Source organism: Kogia breviceps, chromosome 8 (assembly GCF_026419965.1).
Source record: "Kogia breviceps isolate mKogBre1 chromosome 8, mKogBre1 haplotype 1, whole genome shotgun sequence".
In the NCBI taxonomy this organism is placed as follows: domain Eukaryota; kingdom Metazoa; phylum Chordata; class Mammalia; order Artiodactyla; family Physeteridae; genus Kogia; species Kogia breviceps.
In genome coordinates, this window is record NC_081317.1 from 38,454,901 (window position 1) to 38,471,053 (window position 16,153).

Consider the following 16,153-nt stretch of genomic DNA (forward strand, 5'->3'; position numbering starts at 1 on the left):
CCATCCTCGTGGCTCCTCTGCTCTGCCCGAGGTGCAGGGTGTGGTGAGCTTGCTGTGTACCAGCTCGCAGGGTGTGCTTTAAGGGGTCCTGCAGATGTGTCTTGCTTGTTGATTAACTTGCAAAGTTCTGCCACCCACATGCCTAATTTCAGCTCTCCTTGAATTTAGTTACAGTTTTCAGGCTGTTTCAGATGCTGTTTCTTTCGACTTTGTAAACCAGTCTATTTCGTTTTTTAGGCAGTGCTTTTACATGAAGACCAAAAGAAACAAAAAACATCTATATTTTTGAGTCCCCAGTCAGGTATGTGGGTTTGAAAAAAAAAAAAAAAAAAAATGTGTGTTATTTTATTTACTGCATAGTGTACCACATGCCTTTTGAGGCACTTCCTTTAAGTAAGTGGTTTTAACAGGGATTGGACATCAGAATCACTTGGGGAACTTTTAAAAATACAGCTACCCTGCCCCCACCTTCATTTCTTAAATCACATGCTTCAGGGGCTAGGCTTAGGCCTGTGTATTTTTTAAATGTTCTAGGTGATTCTTATACCATCCTTGAGTAGGAACCATAGTCTAGTTATTTGTTCCTCTTCTATACTTTTTGTTTCTGCTTTGAAATTGCCACTGTCTTGTCAGCAGTGTATTCTCCTCATGGAGATTATTTACCATGCACCAAAGTAAGGAAAGAAAGTAATCATTGACCGGAACACTCTCTCTCTCAGCTGTGTCATTTATTCATTCCTTCAACAAATATTTATTAAGCCACACCTCCCACCCACCCGCCCCCTCTAAGTTCAGGGTGTGGGCCTAAACACTGAAGTTACAGCAGTGAACCAGCAAAGCCCCTTCTCTCATTTACTCTGCATTCTTGTCAGAAGAGAGACAAATATTTCATGTGGGACAGATGCTAAGAAATATAAAGCAGGGAAAGGGAAGGAGAATGTTGGGAGGGAGGAGGCCTCTCTGATAAAGTAACATTTAAGCAGAGAATCAAGTGAAAGAAAGAGGCAGGTCAAGAGGAAATTGGAGTTAGACTCTTACAACAGAGCTGAGAACAGTTTTGTCCTGGGTGGGTGACACTAAGTGGGATGAGGGTGAGGAGGGTTGGTTGGAGGTGAGGTCAAGGGTATACAAGGGTGGGTCATGCAGCTCCTTCAGCAATGGTAGGGATGGGATTTTTTTCTCTACATGAGATGGGCAACTGTTGGAGGGTTTTGAGCAAAGGAGTGGTATTATCTGAATTGTTTTAAAAGGTTCATTATGCCGTGAAGAGGCAAGGGTGAAAATTCAAACCAACAGGGAGGCTCCTGCTATAGTTCAGGGGAGAGTGGAGGATGGCTTAGATGTAGGTAGAAGGGGTGGAGGAAGTGAGGACTGCTAATGTTCTGGAGACTTTAAAGGTAGTGCCAACATGATCTGTTAATGGGTTAGATGATAAAGCATGACAGAAAATCATGAGATTTTGAGAATCAGAGCAGACACTGTGATTTTTGCTCTGAGCAGCTAGAAGAATGGAGGTTGAATTTCCTGTACTGGGGAACCATCAGGAAGAACAGATTATGGGGAGAAATAGAGTTCGGTTTTAGATGTGTAAGTTTTAAGAGACCTGCTAGATATTGGGTAGAGATGTTGAGTAGCCAAGTAGATATAGGAGCCTGACATTTAGAGCAAAATCCAGGCTGCAGATACGAATTTGAGGATGCTCAGTGTATACTAGATGGTAGTTAAGCCCTGGGTCTGACTGAGATCACTTAGAATAGAGAAAAAGCATGTAGAGGCTCAGGCAAAATAAACCAAGGAGACACAGGAAAAATGGTTCATGGGGAAGGAGAAGCAGCAAGTTGGGTCCTGGAGTCCAAATGGAGAAAGTGCCTCAAAGAGGGAGAATTGACTTCGTGCGAATTGCTGCTCATAGGTCTGTGCACCGAAGACTGAGAATTCAGCATTTTATTTGGCAATACGGAAGTCACTCACTGTGACTTTGAAAAGAGCCATTTCTTTGGAGTGGATGGCAGAAAAACCTGATTGTAGAGAGTTGTGGTGAGAAGTGCTGGAAGAACTGTAGGCTACTTAACTTCAGCTGTGGGTTAGTGCCAGGTGGGATTAGTGCCCCATCCCCACCCAGGCCCCTGGCCTAAGGAAAGATGCTAAAAGGGAGGGGGAAATGGGAGGCTGTGAAGGCCTTCTCTTTCTCTTTCTTTCTCTCCCTCTAATCTTCAATAAAGTAGAGTTAAAGGAGGAACATTATATAAGCAAATAGAGCATGTGTACTCTTTTTAACTTGATTGTATAGTTGATGAGAAAAGTTGTTTTTGAAATTTTAAAACTTCATTGATATAACCTGACATTTTTATATATAATGTAAAACAAGCCACATATTTTATGCTCAGCTTTTACATATTGTGTCTTATTGCTAATGTGCAAAGAATGTTTGCTTTTAGATTGGAGAGGTGCCTGTGTTAGTTACAGAGTGTGAAGAGGCTAATCTGTATCTACCATCAGGTGTCAGTTTCTGAGAGATAGCCTCTCAGAGCCTCAGCAGCCTCCAGAATCCCACCATAGAGAGAGCTCTTCCCAGCTTTCACCAAACCAGGCTGAAATAAGCCAGAGCACAGTGATCTCACCCTGGGAAAGCTGAGAGCTCCAGGTGAAGAGTATTTCGTTGTTTCTACTTTGAATGTTAACAAGAGAAAAATTAATTGAATTGTTAAATTATTTAAGTACTTCCATTTCCGTCAGTACCACAATGAATTATCTCCAGTATATAAAATGATCTACATAGAAGTAGGCATTTATTTTTGTGATATGCTAATTTTACAGTTGGGTTTTTTTTTTTTTTATAATTGGGAAAAACATTTGAAATGGCATCAGATCTCTTTACAATCAAAATTTAAAAGGCCTGAGTATTGAGGTTGGTATGCAGAGTGAGGTAGAACAACTCAAAGAGAAACAGAAATCTTCAGAGAATTGCCACCCTTACCCAAAAGGGGAATATGGTGTCCATGAAAGGTAAAGACATAGGAGACTCTGTAAGAACAGGCGAGAGCAGCTCTTTCCTGGGAAGGTCTTGTAATTGCTGTCAGTGGAATGCATGGACTTAAAAATAAGAAGGGCTTCCCTGGTGGCGCAGTGGTTGAGAATCCGCCTGCCGATGCAGGGGACACGGGTTCGTGCCCTGGTCCGGGAAGATCCCACATGCCGCGGAGCAACTAAGCCCGTGAGCCATGGCCGCTAGGCCTGCGCGTCCGGAGCCTGTGCTCTGCAACGGGAGAGGCCACAGCAGTGAGAGGCCCGCATACCGCAAAAAAATAAAATAAAATAAAATAAAAATAAGAAAAGTTCTACTAGGAAAACCCTCAAAATGAAATTGTGTGAAAAGAGAATGGTGCCTGTCGTGAGAGGATTTGATTGACAGTGGCAGTAGCCATGAAAGATGGATGAGGAGATAGACAGGCTGTCTCTGAAAGCTACTTCAACAGATGAAAGTGTTTGGGAAACAGACTCCACTGCAGTTTGTGGGATTGTTTCCCATAAATCCTCTGAGAGTTTGAGGATCACATAGTTACCAGATATAAGCAAGTCAAAAGAGTGTTGTTTTTACAAGCTTCAGCCTTGAACAGGCATTTCCAGAACATTTTACATAAGAAAATACTGATCCTTGCTTAGTTGAGATATTTGTTTTGCCAAGGATAAGGTGTTTCTGAATATTGACTTTGCCATCAGATCGCATGGTGTGATTTCTAGCTTTGTGATCTTATCCTCCACTTCCTTCAGTTTCCTCATCTGTTACAAGGGGATAATAGCACTATTATCACTTGCCTGGTATGGCTGTTGAGAAACCCTCGTAAAAGCACTTAGAACAGTAGCTTCATGCAGCGAGGGTGCACGTTGGCAGGGGGTGCTGATGGGGTTGATATTCCCACGGGGCATCTGTTGGCATTGCTTCTGCTAAAGGCTTTATACATCTTGAGAGTAAAACTTTATATTATAATTGTATAATTTTTTAAGTGGGGGAGAAATGCAGATATTAGACATATGCCTAGAAATGGCATGACCAATTGACAGTAAGTTAGGATTTCAATAAATTGTCTTCTGAGTAAAAGACTTACATATTTATAAATCTTTTGAATAACTGTAAAACTTAACTTTTTTTTTTCCTGTAGTAAGTTTATTACAATAAATAGGTTTACTTTATACCAGAAAAGAAAAGAAAACATAGGTGGTTAAAATTTATCCTTTCCAGCCCCGGTCTGGGAAGGTCCCACATGCCGCGGAGCGGCTGGGCCCGTGAGCCATGGCCGCTGAGCCTGCGCATCCGGAGCCTGTGCTCCACAGCGGGAGAGGCCACAGCAGTGAGAGGCCCACGTACCGAAAAACAAAAAAAAAAAATTTATCCTTTCCAATAAATTAAACTTCAAGTTTAATTTATTGACAACTGTTAATACTGTCAAATTTACCCATGGTAAATTTATACAAGTTATCTATGTTGTTATAGATGTGAAATATGTCTCAACTGTAAGTAGTATTAAGTTTCCGAAAAGCTTTTCCTTTTCACAGGCTTATTTATCTGTGATGCACCGGTAGTTTCCTAACAAGAGCCTGCTGGTGTGGACAGCCCCTGCTCTCACACATCAGTTGTATTGACCTTAGAAGAGATTAGCTGCTCTGAGCTCCAGATGTCACATTTATTAAATTGGCAGTAGCACCATCTGTGTCATCGGGTGCTGAGAAGATTAAAGCACCCATTCAGTAGTAAGCACTCAACCAAGTTCTCTTTTCCTCTCCTGATACCTCCCTCCATTCCTTTCCACTAGGCTACGTATAGTTCTTAACTCTCCAATGTGATAGTAGTAGATAGAAAATTCCATGAATTTCCTTGATCTTCATTGTTTCCTCCCTCCCCCACATACACACAGCCAACACAGTGCCTTAGATGTTCAGTAAGTTTGGAAGAATGATCAAGAATACGAGCGTTAAAATCAGACTTACTTGAGTTTGAAATCCAGCTCAGTCATTTACTAGCTGCATTACCTCTGTCAAGTTATCGAACCTCTCAGTGCCTCAGTTTCCTTGTCGATAAATTGGGGCTAATATCTCACAGGGCAGTTGTAGGGATTAATTTCATATATGTAAAGCCCTTAACACAGCATCTGGCACACATCACTCAATAAATTATTACTACTCTTATTACTGTGGTTAACAGAAAAGTCTCCAACCATGCTGTAATTCTCTCTAACTTCTAAGACAAATATATAATGGAAATTTTTAACAAAACAGGAGTATGTGGAGATTGGAGAACCATAGTCATAAACTGTTCAGTATGAGAATCTCAAAAAACTAATCTTAATCCTCTACTGTTTTGCAAAGAAAATTACTTTTCAAAAGAAACTACCTCTGTCTCTTCATTTATTCCATTTTAACCCCAGGATTTGAAATCTTAAAAATTGGAGATACTATAAGAGATTGGTGGATATCTTTTCTCCTTCATGATGATGTATGCTTTTTTCCTTGACCAGAATGTTAAAGCCTACTTATTAAAAACAAAAACACAGTTCTCTTTATGATAGTAAATTTAAAATAATAGAAGCACTTTTTTAAAACCATATGGGGAGATCTTAGTATCAGTGAATATAGATCATTCTTTTTCATACCCTTCTTGATATTCCTGTATATGAATATACATTATTTATTTAACCATTCCTTATTAATGAACTAGCTCTTTTCAAACATTTGTTATGTCACTGTCTTCAAAACTTTTTGCTCGCATACTCTCCCCCAAAATGTTGAACCACCAATATATCTCCTTGTGTGTGTTTAAGTTGATATCTCAGTTTTTCATCAGAATTGCAAAACATGTAATTTCTGGGGGTTTTTTGTAAATATTGGCATTTTAAAAACAAAACTTTAATTCAGCCTTATATGTATCAAATGAAATATAAATATGATTGCAGAAATTTTACATCTTTTTTTTTTTCGCCTTGAATTCTTTTGTTTCACTTCCATGGAATTTTATCTTAAGACGATACCTTTTTATCAGATATATTTCAAGCATTTTATTGACCAGCCTGTCATACTTATCTGCAATAGAAGTGTTTATATAAATTGGAATTTTTTTATAAATTGAATTTTTAAGCTTTTTATTAAATCTCAAAGTGTAAAAATTTCTTCTAAATTATTTTATAGTTATAAGAATAATATAATTAACCAAAACAAATGTTACAAATTTTGATTAAAAATTGCTTTTTATGTTTACTGACTGAAAATGACTGTCCTTTAATTAGATGGGATTTTTTTCTCCATGCATTCATTTATCTTTGGATCAGTACTACTTATTGCAGGAATGAAACAGTGAATCATTTCTATTCCTAATCTTTTTGTTTTTATACTTGGTAAACATTGAGAAACCTCATTAGTCTTCATGATAGCAAATTTAAAGTAGTAAGAAATACCTTTAGGAGTCTGGGAAGGGAAGATGTATTACAACAGTGCCACTCAGTTATTTTCATTCCTTTTTAATTAAATGACCAAAAATCACATAGTAATGCATCATCAGAAATTATTTTGATGGTCATCAGCTATCAGTGTAATTTTATGAAAGCTAAAAATTTGGGTTTTTATTAGAGGCATTCACATTTTGTCACAGATACCAGCATTTTGTGTGCCTCCCTGCCTTTTTTTTTTCACCCTGGGGCAACGTACCACATTAAGAGGTGGATGGTTAGAAGGTATGCCTCTCTGTCTTGTGAAAGGGGAAAGAAAAAGAGGTGTGATTCCTGAGAACCAGCCCAAAGCCTAGGCCACAAAGGCATTCTCAGAAAGAACTCAGAAATTGAAGCACTGTGGTCAACTCTCTGATTACCCAATATGTTAAGCACTTGTCCTGTTAAGCTATTCAGGAATACAAGTACCCAAGGTTGAAGACCACTGTTTAAACATTATAATGTATATTTACATGTTTGTCTAGTTATTTCCTCAGGATAAATACCCGATTAGGAGGACAGAGATACAATTAATGCCACGATGTGATTGTTGACAATCTCAGAGAGTTATTCACAACCTTTCCATACCCTCACTTCATTAAGGTAGTCTTTTTTGCTAGTCTGCTTGAAGTTCTACTATTACCATTGAACACTAACATTTCCCACATTTTCATTTGTATTTCTTCATGTTACATCTTTGTATTTTTGTTGAGGATTCATTTTTGTCTTTAGTTCTTTCTACTTAGAAATTCATTCATGCTTTGTCAAATGTGTTACAGTAGCCTTCGCCACCACTACCAGTTTATTATTCTTTCAGCCTCATTTATGATTTATTTTGCCATACATACATACCCAAAAGCCAGCTTTTGGGTAGTTTCAAGTCATGCTTACACAATTATAAGAATTTCATGTTTTTCCCCCAGATTACATAAAAATTCATATTTTATTTCTAGCAGTTTTATCTTTTTTTCTGGCCGCACCATGCAGTGTGTGGGTTCTTAGTTCCCAACCAGGGATTGAATATGTGCCCCCTGCACTGGAAGTATGGAGACTTAACCACTGGACTGCCAGGGAGGTCCCATAGTTTCATCTTTTTACATGTGAATTTTTTATATGAAGTTTCTTCAGGTATCATGAGATTTTATATATATATATATATATATATATATAGGATTACATGTTTAAGTGATGCAGTAATAAAACTATAAGTACTATTCTTAGAAAAGAATGGTTTCTTAACATTTTGGGGAAAAATTTTTTTAAAGATGCAAATAATATAACAACTACCCATCTACTAGAGAATTGGCGTTATTTTTTCACATTTTCTTTTCAGTCATTTGTTCATAAAAGGTTAAGATGGTGACTACCCCAGGCCCATTCTGTCTGTCATGTCCCCCTCCATCTCAGAGGATCCATTATTATGACTTCAGGTACCCGTTCTTTTTAAGCCCTTACATATGTATCCTTTAACATATGTATCCTTGGTGAATATTTAAATTTAAATGACATATCACGCTGTATAATAAGAATGTTCTACGACCTGCTCTTTTATATCTATTTAACGAAATTATTTTGAAATTTATGTTATTGTATATAGAGTTAGCTTCTTTCTTTACAGTATTGCATCATACGAATACAGAATATTTTATGTAGCCATTACCTAGTACATGAACATTTAGATTACCTCTGATTTTTTCCTATTATAAACAGTGTTGTAGTGAAAATTCTTGTGTGAGTCTTCTTGAGCATGTTTTAGAGATTCTATAGGGTTTGAGTACCTAGAAGTCAAATTGTTGGGTCACAGCGCATTTTCATATGTGCATATTTGCCTTTTCAGTTTAGTTAGATACTGTCGTATACCCTCTTATTGGTTGAAACAATTATCACTCCCATCAGCAGTGTTTATTCTTAAAAATCTGATGAGTGAAAAATACTTTGGTGGTGTTCTAATAGGTTTTTTTTTGACTCTGGTGATGCTAAGCACCTTTTTCTATGTTTACTGGCCAGTTGGAGTTCCTCGTCTATAAATGGTCTCTTCAGATCATTTGCCCATTTTCCTGTTGCATTATCATTTCCTTAATAATTTACAAGGGTTCTTCATTCTGAATACTGAGCATTTATTATTATATACTTCCTTAATATCTTCCTCCAGTATATCTTGTCTTTCACCTTGTATCTATTGCCACTTCAGTTTTTAATTTTGAGATAATCAGATGATTGGTTTTCCCTGATTAGTTTTCATGGACATGTGATTCATGATTTTAGGGTTATCTTTCATAAATTCTTCCCTAGCCTGAGGTAATAAATATATACATCTGTATTTTTTTCTAATAGCTTTAAAACCTTATTTTTCCTATTTAGATCTTTAATCCATCTGAATTGTGTGTAGACTATGAGGTGTAGTGATCTAAGTTTTTGTCCCTCAAGTGAAAAGCCTGTCCTCAATACTTTGTGCAGTTCAGAATATCAAAGATGTGTATTTTTGACCAGTAGACACTCTGTGGTATAAATATGGTATTTATACACAAGTAGAGTGCTTTGAATCTTCCTGACATAGCACTCATTTTTCACTGTGAGTTGACTATCTAGATGTCCTGCTTCAAACAGTTTGCTTTTGGGGGGCATAAGTTTATATTTGCCTACTTAATATTTTGGCTTTGGACATTTTAGAAAGTATAGTTTAAGCAAAATGAAAATAAAAGCCATTTATACTTGTCCCATTCTAGAGCATTAACTATTATTTAGGTTTTGGAGGTAAAACTTCCCATCTTTTTACATCAGTATAATGATAATAGTTAGCACTTATTGAGTACTTTCCATGTGCCAGGTACTATTCAGTTGCTTTACATGTATTAATTAATTTAATTGTCACAATAACTCCAAGGTGGTAGGTGTTATTGCCCTTATTTTACAGATAAGGAAAATGAGGCGCCAAATATCTGATTGGTAGGGTTTTTCCTTTTTCCTTTTTTAATTTTTAGTTTTAATGAAAATATTATTCATGTGGTTTTATAACCTGCTTTTTTCATGTTATTAATTATCCTTCTCTGCATACCTAATAATCCTATTGTGTTCATGATATACTTAGTCATATCACAAGTTCTGGACATTTGAGTTGTTTGCATACTTAAATTATTGAAAGGTTTGTATGAATAATCCTTTACCAAAATTTCTACCCACTTCCCTGTCCTTCTGATCTTCCTTCAAACAATTTGGTGGTTAGGAATTGGTATCTTGTTTGCATTTCCTTGATTACCCATTGATATTGAATATTTTTTTTATATTTATGTGCTGTTTTTTTCTCTTTCATATATTGCTTTTTCCTTCACCAGCTATCTATTAGTGTTCATCTTTTCTCTATTGATTTGTAACTTCTTTAGTACTAAGCATAGAAAGCCTTTTTCATAAATAAAACGTAATGTGATGTACTTAGGAAACTCTTTCCCCACCCCAAGATTGTATAAATATTCACTACTTCTTATACTTTGACTCTCATATTTAATTCTATAATTCATTTGGAATTGGGTGGGGAGGAAAAGTATGATGTGAGAGGGGAAACTTATCTAACCCTTTTCTTCCAAAATTACTTGTTTGACACAATACCAGTTATTGAACAATCCATACTTTCCCCCATTGGTTTGAAATGTATATAATCAATGTGTATAACCTTTGTTATATACTACTTTCTTACAAGTAATCACTTCAGAATTTCTCAATTTTCTTGCTTCGTTGATCTATTTGTTTAGACTACAGAACAGAATTTAACTGTTCTGTGGTATGCAGTTAATTAGCAGTCTTCATTTCTGTCCTTCACCTGTAAATATAATAAATTTCCTTTTTTTCTTTTAAATCAATGACTTATGGCTACAATATCACCATTCACAGCTTTGTGTCTTCAGAGTAATGATGCAAGATATATATTTCTGACCAAAGTATTCTTTGCAATCTATTCTGTTTGGTTGCAGATGCAGAGCAGAGCCTTTAAAAAGTTCACCTGGCCTTCTGTACCAATATGTAAATAGTGAGCATGCAAATGTATTAAAATGATGTCACTCTAGCAACTCGTCTGCATTTAGAAAGAATGTGACGAGGCTTATGTTTAATAGATAATGTTCTATATATACCTTTTTACAATATATCTAGCCAGATTACTTGATTCAAAACAAGTGACCAGTATGAAAAGTTTCTGTGAATAATTAACAATAAGAAGTAATTGTATGGCGTTTACGATAAAGTGAGGCTTGTTTCATTTATGTTGGGTTTTGTTTTTTCCCCTCCTCTAGGTAGCCTTTCCAGTAAATATATGACTCAGGGAAAAGCCTCAGCGAAGAGGACCCAGCAGGAATCATGAGGGAAGGAAAATGCCGCACTCTAAATGGCCACTCAGGCGTTCCTATTCACTTTGAAAATTAGATTCATTTCACAGGACACAGCAGCATAGATCAGGCTTCAACTTAACATTTAAGGGAAATGTCAGATTTTTTTTTTAACTTAATGAAATTGTTAATGAGGAAAAAAAATTTTAATATAGTCTTACCTACTACACATCCCTATAGATTTAAGGATTTTAATAGAAAGCCATGATGTATGTATTGAAGACAGGTTTAAAAAAAAATGTAACTATGGGCCAGTATTCAGGAATACAATTTCATGCTTTTTAATTCTTTCAAAGCACACTAAAAATGGTGTGCTGATAAACTCCAAGTAAATTAATCCTTTTTTTTCCTTATAAATCCTTTTTGTTTGTTTGTTTTGAAGAGGGGAAATTATATTTATTGTTGTTGACTGAATCCTTGTGTGAAAGTGTGTCAAATATGTGTGAACTGCCACTACTGTAATTACGATTTACAAACCTTACTTTATTGATATTTGTAGAAGAAGTGATAACGTGAACATGAGTACCTATTTATGTGAGCCTTCCGTGGGTGAGCAGTGCCGCTGAGGGGCTTTTAGTCTTTTTCCCTCTCTAATTTTAAGTAAGTTGACATATAACTACTATGATCATAAAAATGAAGTCAGGAAAACAAGAGTCCTGCTTGCTGCTAAAAACATTTTCAAAGGAAAAATGACAAAAGTAATTTTTACTTTTTATGATATTCAGAAATTAGGGTGGAGCACTTTTAAAATCCCTGATTATTAAAGAGGCTATCTCTGCCAATCATGAGTTTGATTGGTATCATTTTGGTCTGACTGGAGCCCTCCTGGAACTGTTTCTCTAATTCACAAGCCCTTCAGAAGTAGTACATGGTCTAAACTATGCCTCGGTTTATTTATCATTTTGAAATAAAAATCACATTTTCAACCCGTAACTTTATGCACATTACTTTCCACTGAGAGTCCTAAATTTCCTGAGGAAACTAGGTCAAGGATTAAGGGCAGTACAGATCTGCTCCTCTTTATCCCATGTTCCCTTTACATGTGCTCATTCGATCTGGTGTTTATTGACACCCAATGCCTGCCAAGTCCTGGGAATGTGCAGGTAAGAGGCACAGATTTAGGGGGATGAATGCATAGGAAGGGCTGCAGGGGGTGCTTGCTGGGCAAACATTCCCAGATAGAAGAGGACTTAGAAAGTAGCACACCTTGTGTGCCCTTCTTTTAAACAAATTACTTGGAGACATTTTCCAGCTAAAAAAGAATCATATCAAAATTAACTTTAGAGAGGAGTTCCCTTTGGCTTAGTGGTTAGGATTTGGGGCTTTCACTGCTGTAGCCCAGGTTCAGTCCTTGGCCAGGGAACTGAGATACTGCAAGCCATGCGGGGCAGCCAGAAAAAGAAAAAAAAAAAAAGTTAACTTTAGGGAAGTTGTGGTAGAAAGAATTAGGGATTATTCCTTACTCAGGTTTTTTTTTGGTTTTTTTTTTTTTTTTTTCCGGTACGTGGGCCTCTCACTGCTGTGGCCTCTCCCGTTGCGGGGCACAGGCTCCAGACACACAGGCTCAGCGGCCATGGTTCACGGGCCTATCCACTCCGCGGCATGTGGGATCTTCCCGGACCGGCGCACGAACCCGTGTCACCTGCATTGGCAGGTGGACTCTCAACCACTGCGCCACCAGGGAAGCTCCCTCTTACTCAGTTTTGAATGAACAGAAACTTATGAAATAACAAGTGACTTAAGCACCCTGGGCTAAAACTCCTCTACCTGACTTTCCTCTGCTGCTGCTCTTTTCTTCTCTTGCCTTCGTGCATGAAAGTCGACTGGACAGGTAATTCTTGTCACTTTCTTTGGAAAGACTGTTGATGGCATTCTGTTGTCTTCTGGCATAGTAACAAGATTGGGGCCAACCTGATTTTTGTTCCCTTATAGGTTTTATTTTTCTGCTTGGATGCTTCTGTGTTTATTTCTCCCTGTAACTTTTGTATCGGTGACATTTGTCTGAAACAAAAGTGAATCCAATGTCTCCCCACCTAAGGTTTTTTTTTTTTTAATTTGAGAGAAAATCTATATTCATAATTTTAGTTCTCAAAAACACTTTTATCTATTCTCAAATGCCTCTCTCTATCATCTCTTTCCTTTCTGGTTAGGAAAGCTTGTCCAGTTTAACCTCCACGTGACTGGCTTGATTTTTAGTGTTATTCTGCTGTTTGCTGTTTCTAACATGGTTTGTTATTGCACTTTTAACTTTCTTGAACTTACCCACCACCTTCCTTTTCCTCTCATTCTTTAGTTCTTATTATCTTCCTTTTCACAGAAACCATATTTTCATATATCCTTTTAAGAATGTTGAAAGTTTCCTACATTTTATTCTGATTTCTAAAGTAGATTCTGCCCAATATATTTGATAGCTTTCTGATTTTCGGTTTGTCACACTGAATCAGTGGGACAGTGACTAGTGTTTGCCAGCAGACCTGGATAATGTATTGCCCTTGGTTCTCTTCACTCCCTTTACTTGGATGCTGGTCACAGCCCCTTCTCAGCACCCCAGCTGGGACAGGAACATCTGCTCCATGCTGAGTCCAGTTTCCAGGGCATGGCTATCTTGCAGATGCAGCTGGTCTGTCTCTTACAAGCTCCAAAAATGCCCCACTACCAGGGTTCTCCCTTCCTCTTTCTCTCAGGAACCAACAAAAATATGAAATCCATTTTTTATACCCCCAATCTACACTTTTTAATCTCTTGTTCAGTGTGTACAGTAGCAGCAATGTGCACACTTAGAGATGTTATTAAATGTTCTCAGATAACTTCAGTTTATTTATTCAAATATATATATATCTATATTCCCCTATTGGAAAAAATCCTGGGTAGATAAGTCAATAGGGTTCAGTATTATGGCAAAAAAAAATGTTGAAAAGCAAACAGAATTTAACAAACCCCTAAAACTGCAAAGATGTGCTCGGTACTTTTTTTTTCTTTGAACACAGGCTTGTTTGGACAGCAGCAGTCAAGAATTTAGCACACTTTCCACTGAGTGGAATTCTAGGCTTAATTAGGTTCTGGCTATGCCATTTTTCCAGCTGAGAGTGTGGCAAATCCCCCTGACCTCTTAGCAGTTCATTTTCCTTGCCTATAAAATGGAAATCATACCTGCCCTTCCACAGTAGTGAGGATCAAGTGCGGTCCTACTAAGAAAACACTTTTTTTAATGTCTAGAACCCTGAAATTAAATCCTGAAGTGCAGTGTTGAACATTTCCCTATTGTAAGTTTTTAACCTATTGGTGGAAATCTAGAAGTGGTTACAGCTTGCGACCACTTCAAGAGTCCCCACACCCGCCTAACTTCAATACCACACAACAGCTGCAGCTTTGAGATAAAGGAGCACACATTTTATATACAGTCATGAAGACACTTTCTTCTAACATGCCAGTTTCTTTCAGGGATCTGCACCATTTTCAAGTAACATTAGGTATGCCTGATCCACTGACAAGTAGATTATGTGGCTGAGCACATACATGCAAAACAGCCAACAAGTTAAAAACTGAGTAGTGTGTATTAAATAGAGGAAAGAAAGCTATTAGTCATACACAGGATCCTCAATCAGAAAATTTAGGACTAGATTTTTTAAATAGTGTCTAAGGCACTATATACTAAAGGGCTTGAGTTTAAGCATCATTTATAAAATAGCCATGCCAACGCTCCTGCTCTGTGTGGCTCAAAGTAGTGAGGCTCTAATGAGATAATGTGCTCAAGGGTTCTTCTGAAACCTGAACAGTGCTACACAACTGTATAACATTTTTTCAATAATTGATAAAAATGATACATGGCATCTTTTTTTTACATTTTTATTAATGAACTTTAGTTTTTATTTATTTATTTATTTTTTTGGCGGTACGCGGGCCTCTCACTGTTGTGGCGTCTCCCGTTGCGGAGCACAGGCTCCGGACGCGCAGGCTCAGCGGCCATGGCTCACGGACCCAGCCGCTCCGCGGCACGTGGGATCTTCCCGGACCGGGGCACGAACCGGCGTCTCCTGCATCGGCAGGCAGACTCTCAACCACTGCGCCATCAGGGAAGCCCTGAACTTTATTTTTTAGAGCAGGTTTAGGTTCACAGCAAAATTGAGCAGAAAGTAGAGTTCCCTTATGGCCCCTGCAGCACACCAACCTCCACCACTGTCCACATCGAGTGGGACGTTACAATTCATGAACCTACATGGGCACATCACTGTCACCTGGAGTCCACTGTTTACGTTAAGATTCATTCTTGGTGTAGCACATTCTGTGGCTTTGGACAAATGTATAATAACATTGTATCATATGGAGTATTTTCACAATTTATGGCATCTTTGAATATTACCAATTAGCACCGTTTATGGAGTGCTGCTGTGTGCTGTGCAGGCTTCCAAGAGCTTTTCATTTAAGCTTCACCATATCTTTAGGAGACAAGGTATGAGAAGGAACGTGATCACCCACCTAGTCACAGATCACCACCTAGTCAAATCATCCACCTAGTTAAAGATGAAACCAAGAGACGATTCCACACTACCGTCCCCTAATCCCACAGTTTCTTCTGTGCACAGCGGGGCTTGGAAAACAACCATTCTCTTACTGCCAAAGCGATTGCATCTCAGTAGCAGAGAGAAAATTACTTAACGAATTCTGAACTATCCAATCCTGTAGGCTCTAGGGGATGAAAGATAAACTGGGTTCTAATAAATACTTCACACTCCGCCCGTGGTGGTGCGCGCGGCGGGGGGCGAGGGGGAGCCCTGGCCCAGCCCAGCATTTTAAAATAAAAATAAAAAATACTTCACTTATTAGTTCTTTCCACGTCAAAACACTGAGCAAGGATCCATCCTCCCCAGCAAGACTCCACAGAACCCCCTCCTTCCTTTTTCCCTTTAGCACTTAGAAATGCCGCCTTTCTTGATGTTCTCCCATCTGCTGCCCCTGCTGCACTTCTCTCCTACCAGGATCTCCAATTCTTCCTTGGACCTTCCGTTTACCAGGCTTCGTGTGTATGCCTGGGTATAGTGCTGGCTGCACAATGCCTGGGGCTCAGGAATGTTTGCCGAATTAAAGGACATAAGTCCCTGAGCAGCCACAAGATCTGACAAGCAACAGGTATTCCATCAAGCTACCGACTGGTATTCGCTATAAAATATTCCCCAAGCTGCCCAGTCAAATCATACAGTAAAGCTGGATTGCAACCTAAAGCGAACATTGCGTTAGTACCATATTTCAACATCCCAAGCAGCTTGGGCAAAGGCGGGGGAGAGAATGAGGATGTTTATTGAG

General features: G+C 38.2%; 1 protein-coding gene across 11 annotated transcripts in view; it reads left to right on the forward strand.

The window, feature by feature from the left end:
• The window catches only part of TUT7 (terminal uridylyl transferase 7), a 60,182-nt gene extending 48,397 nt beyond the window's left edge, over positions 1-11,785 (forward strand). For 4 of the 11 annotated variants that reach the window (XM_059072431.2, XM_059072430.2, XM_067041216.1 and 1 more), the window contains 2 exons: positions 238-301; positions 10,760-11,785. In XM_059072431.2, coding sequence (XP_058928414.1) covers positions 238-301; positions 10,760-10,827 — 132 coding nt within the window. In that variant the 3' untranslated portion in view covers positions 10,828-11,785. Of the gene's footprint in view, positions 1-237; positions 302-2,499; positions 2,645-4,554; positions 5,406-10,759 lie in introns of those variants that run through there. The other 7 variants (XM_059072434.2, XM_067041219.1, XM_059072433.2 and 4 more) reach the window with 4 other exon arrangements.
• Positions 11,786-16,153: the final 4,368 nt, after the last annotated feature.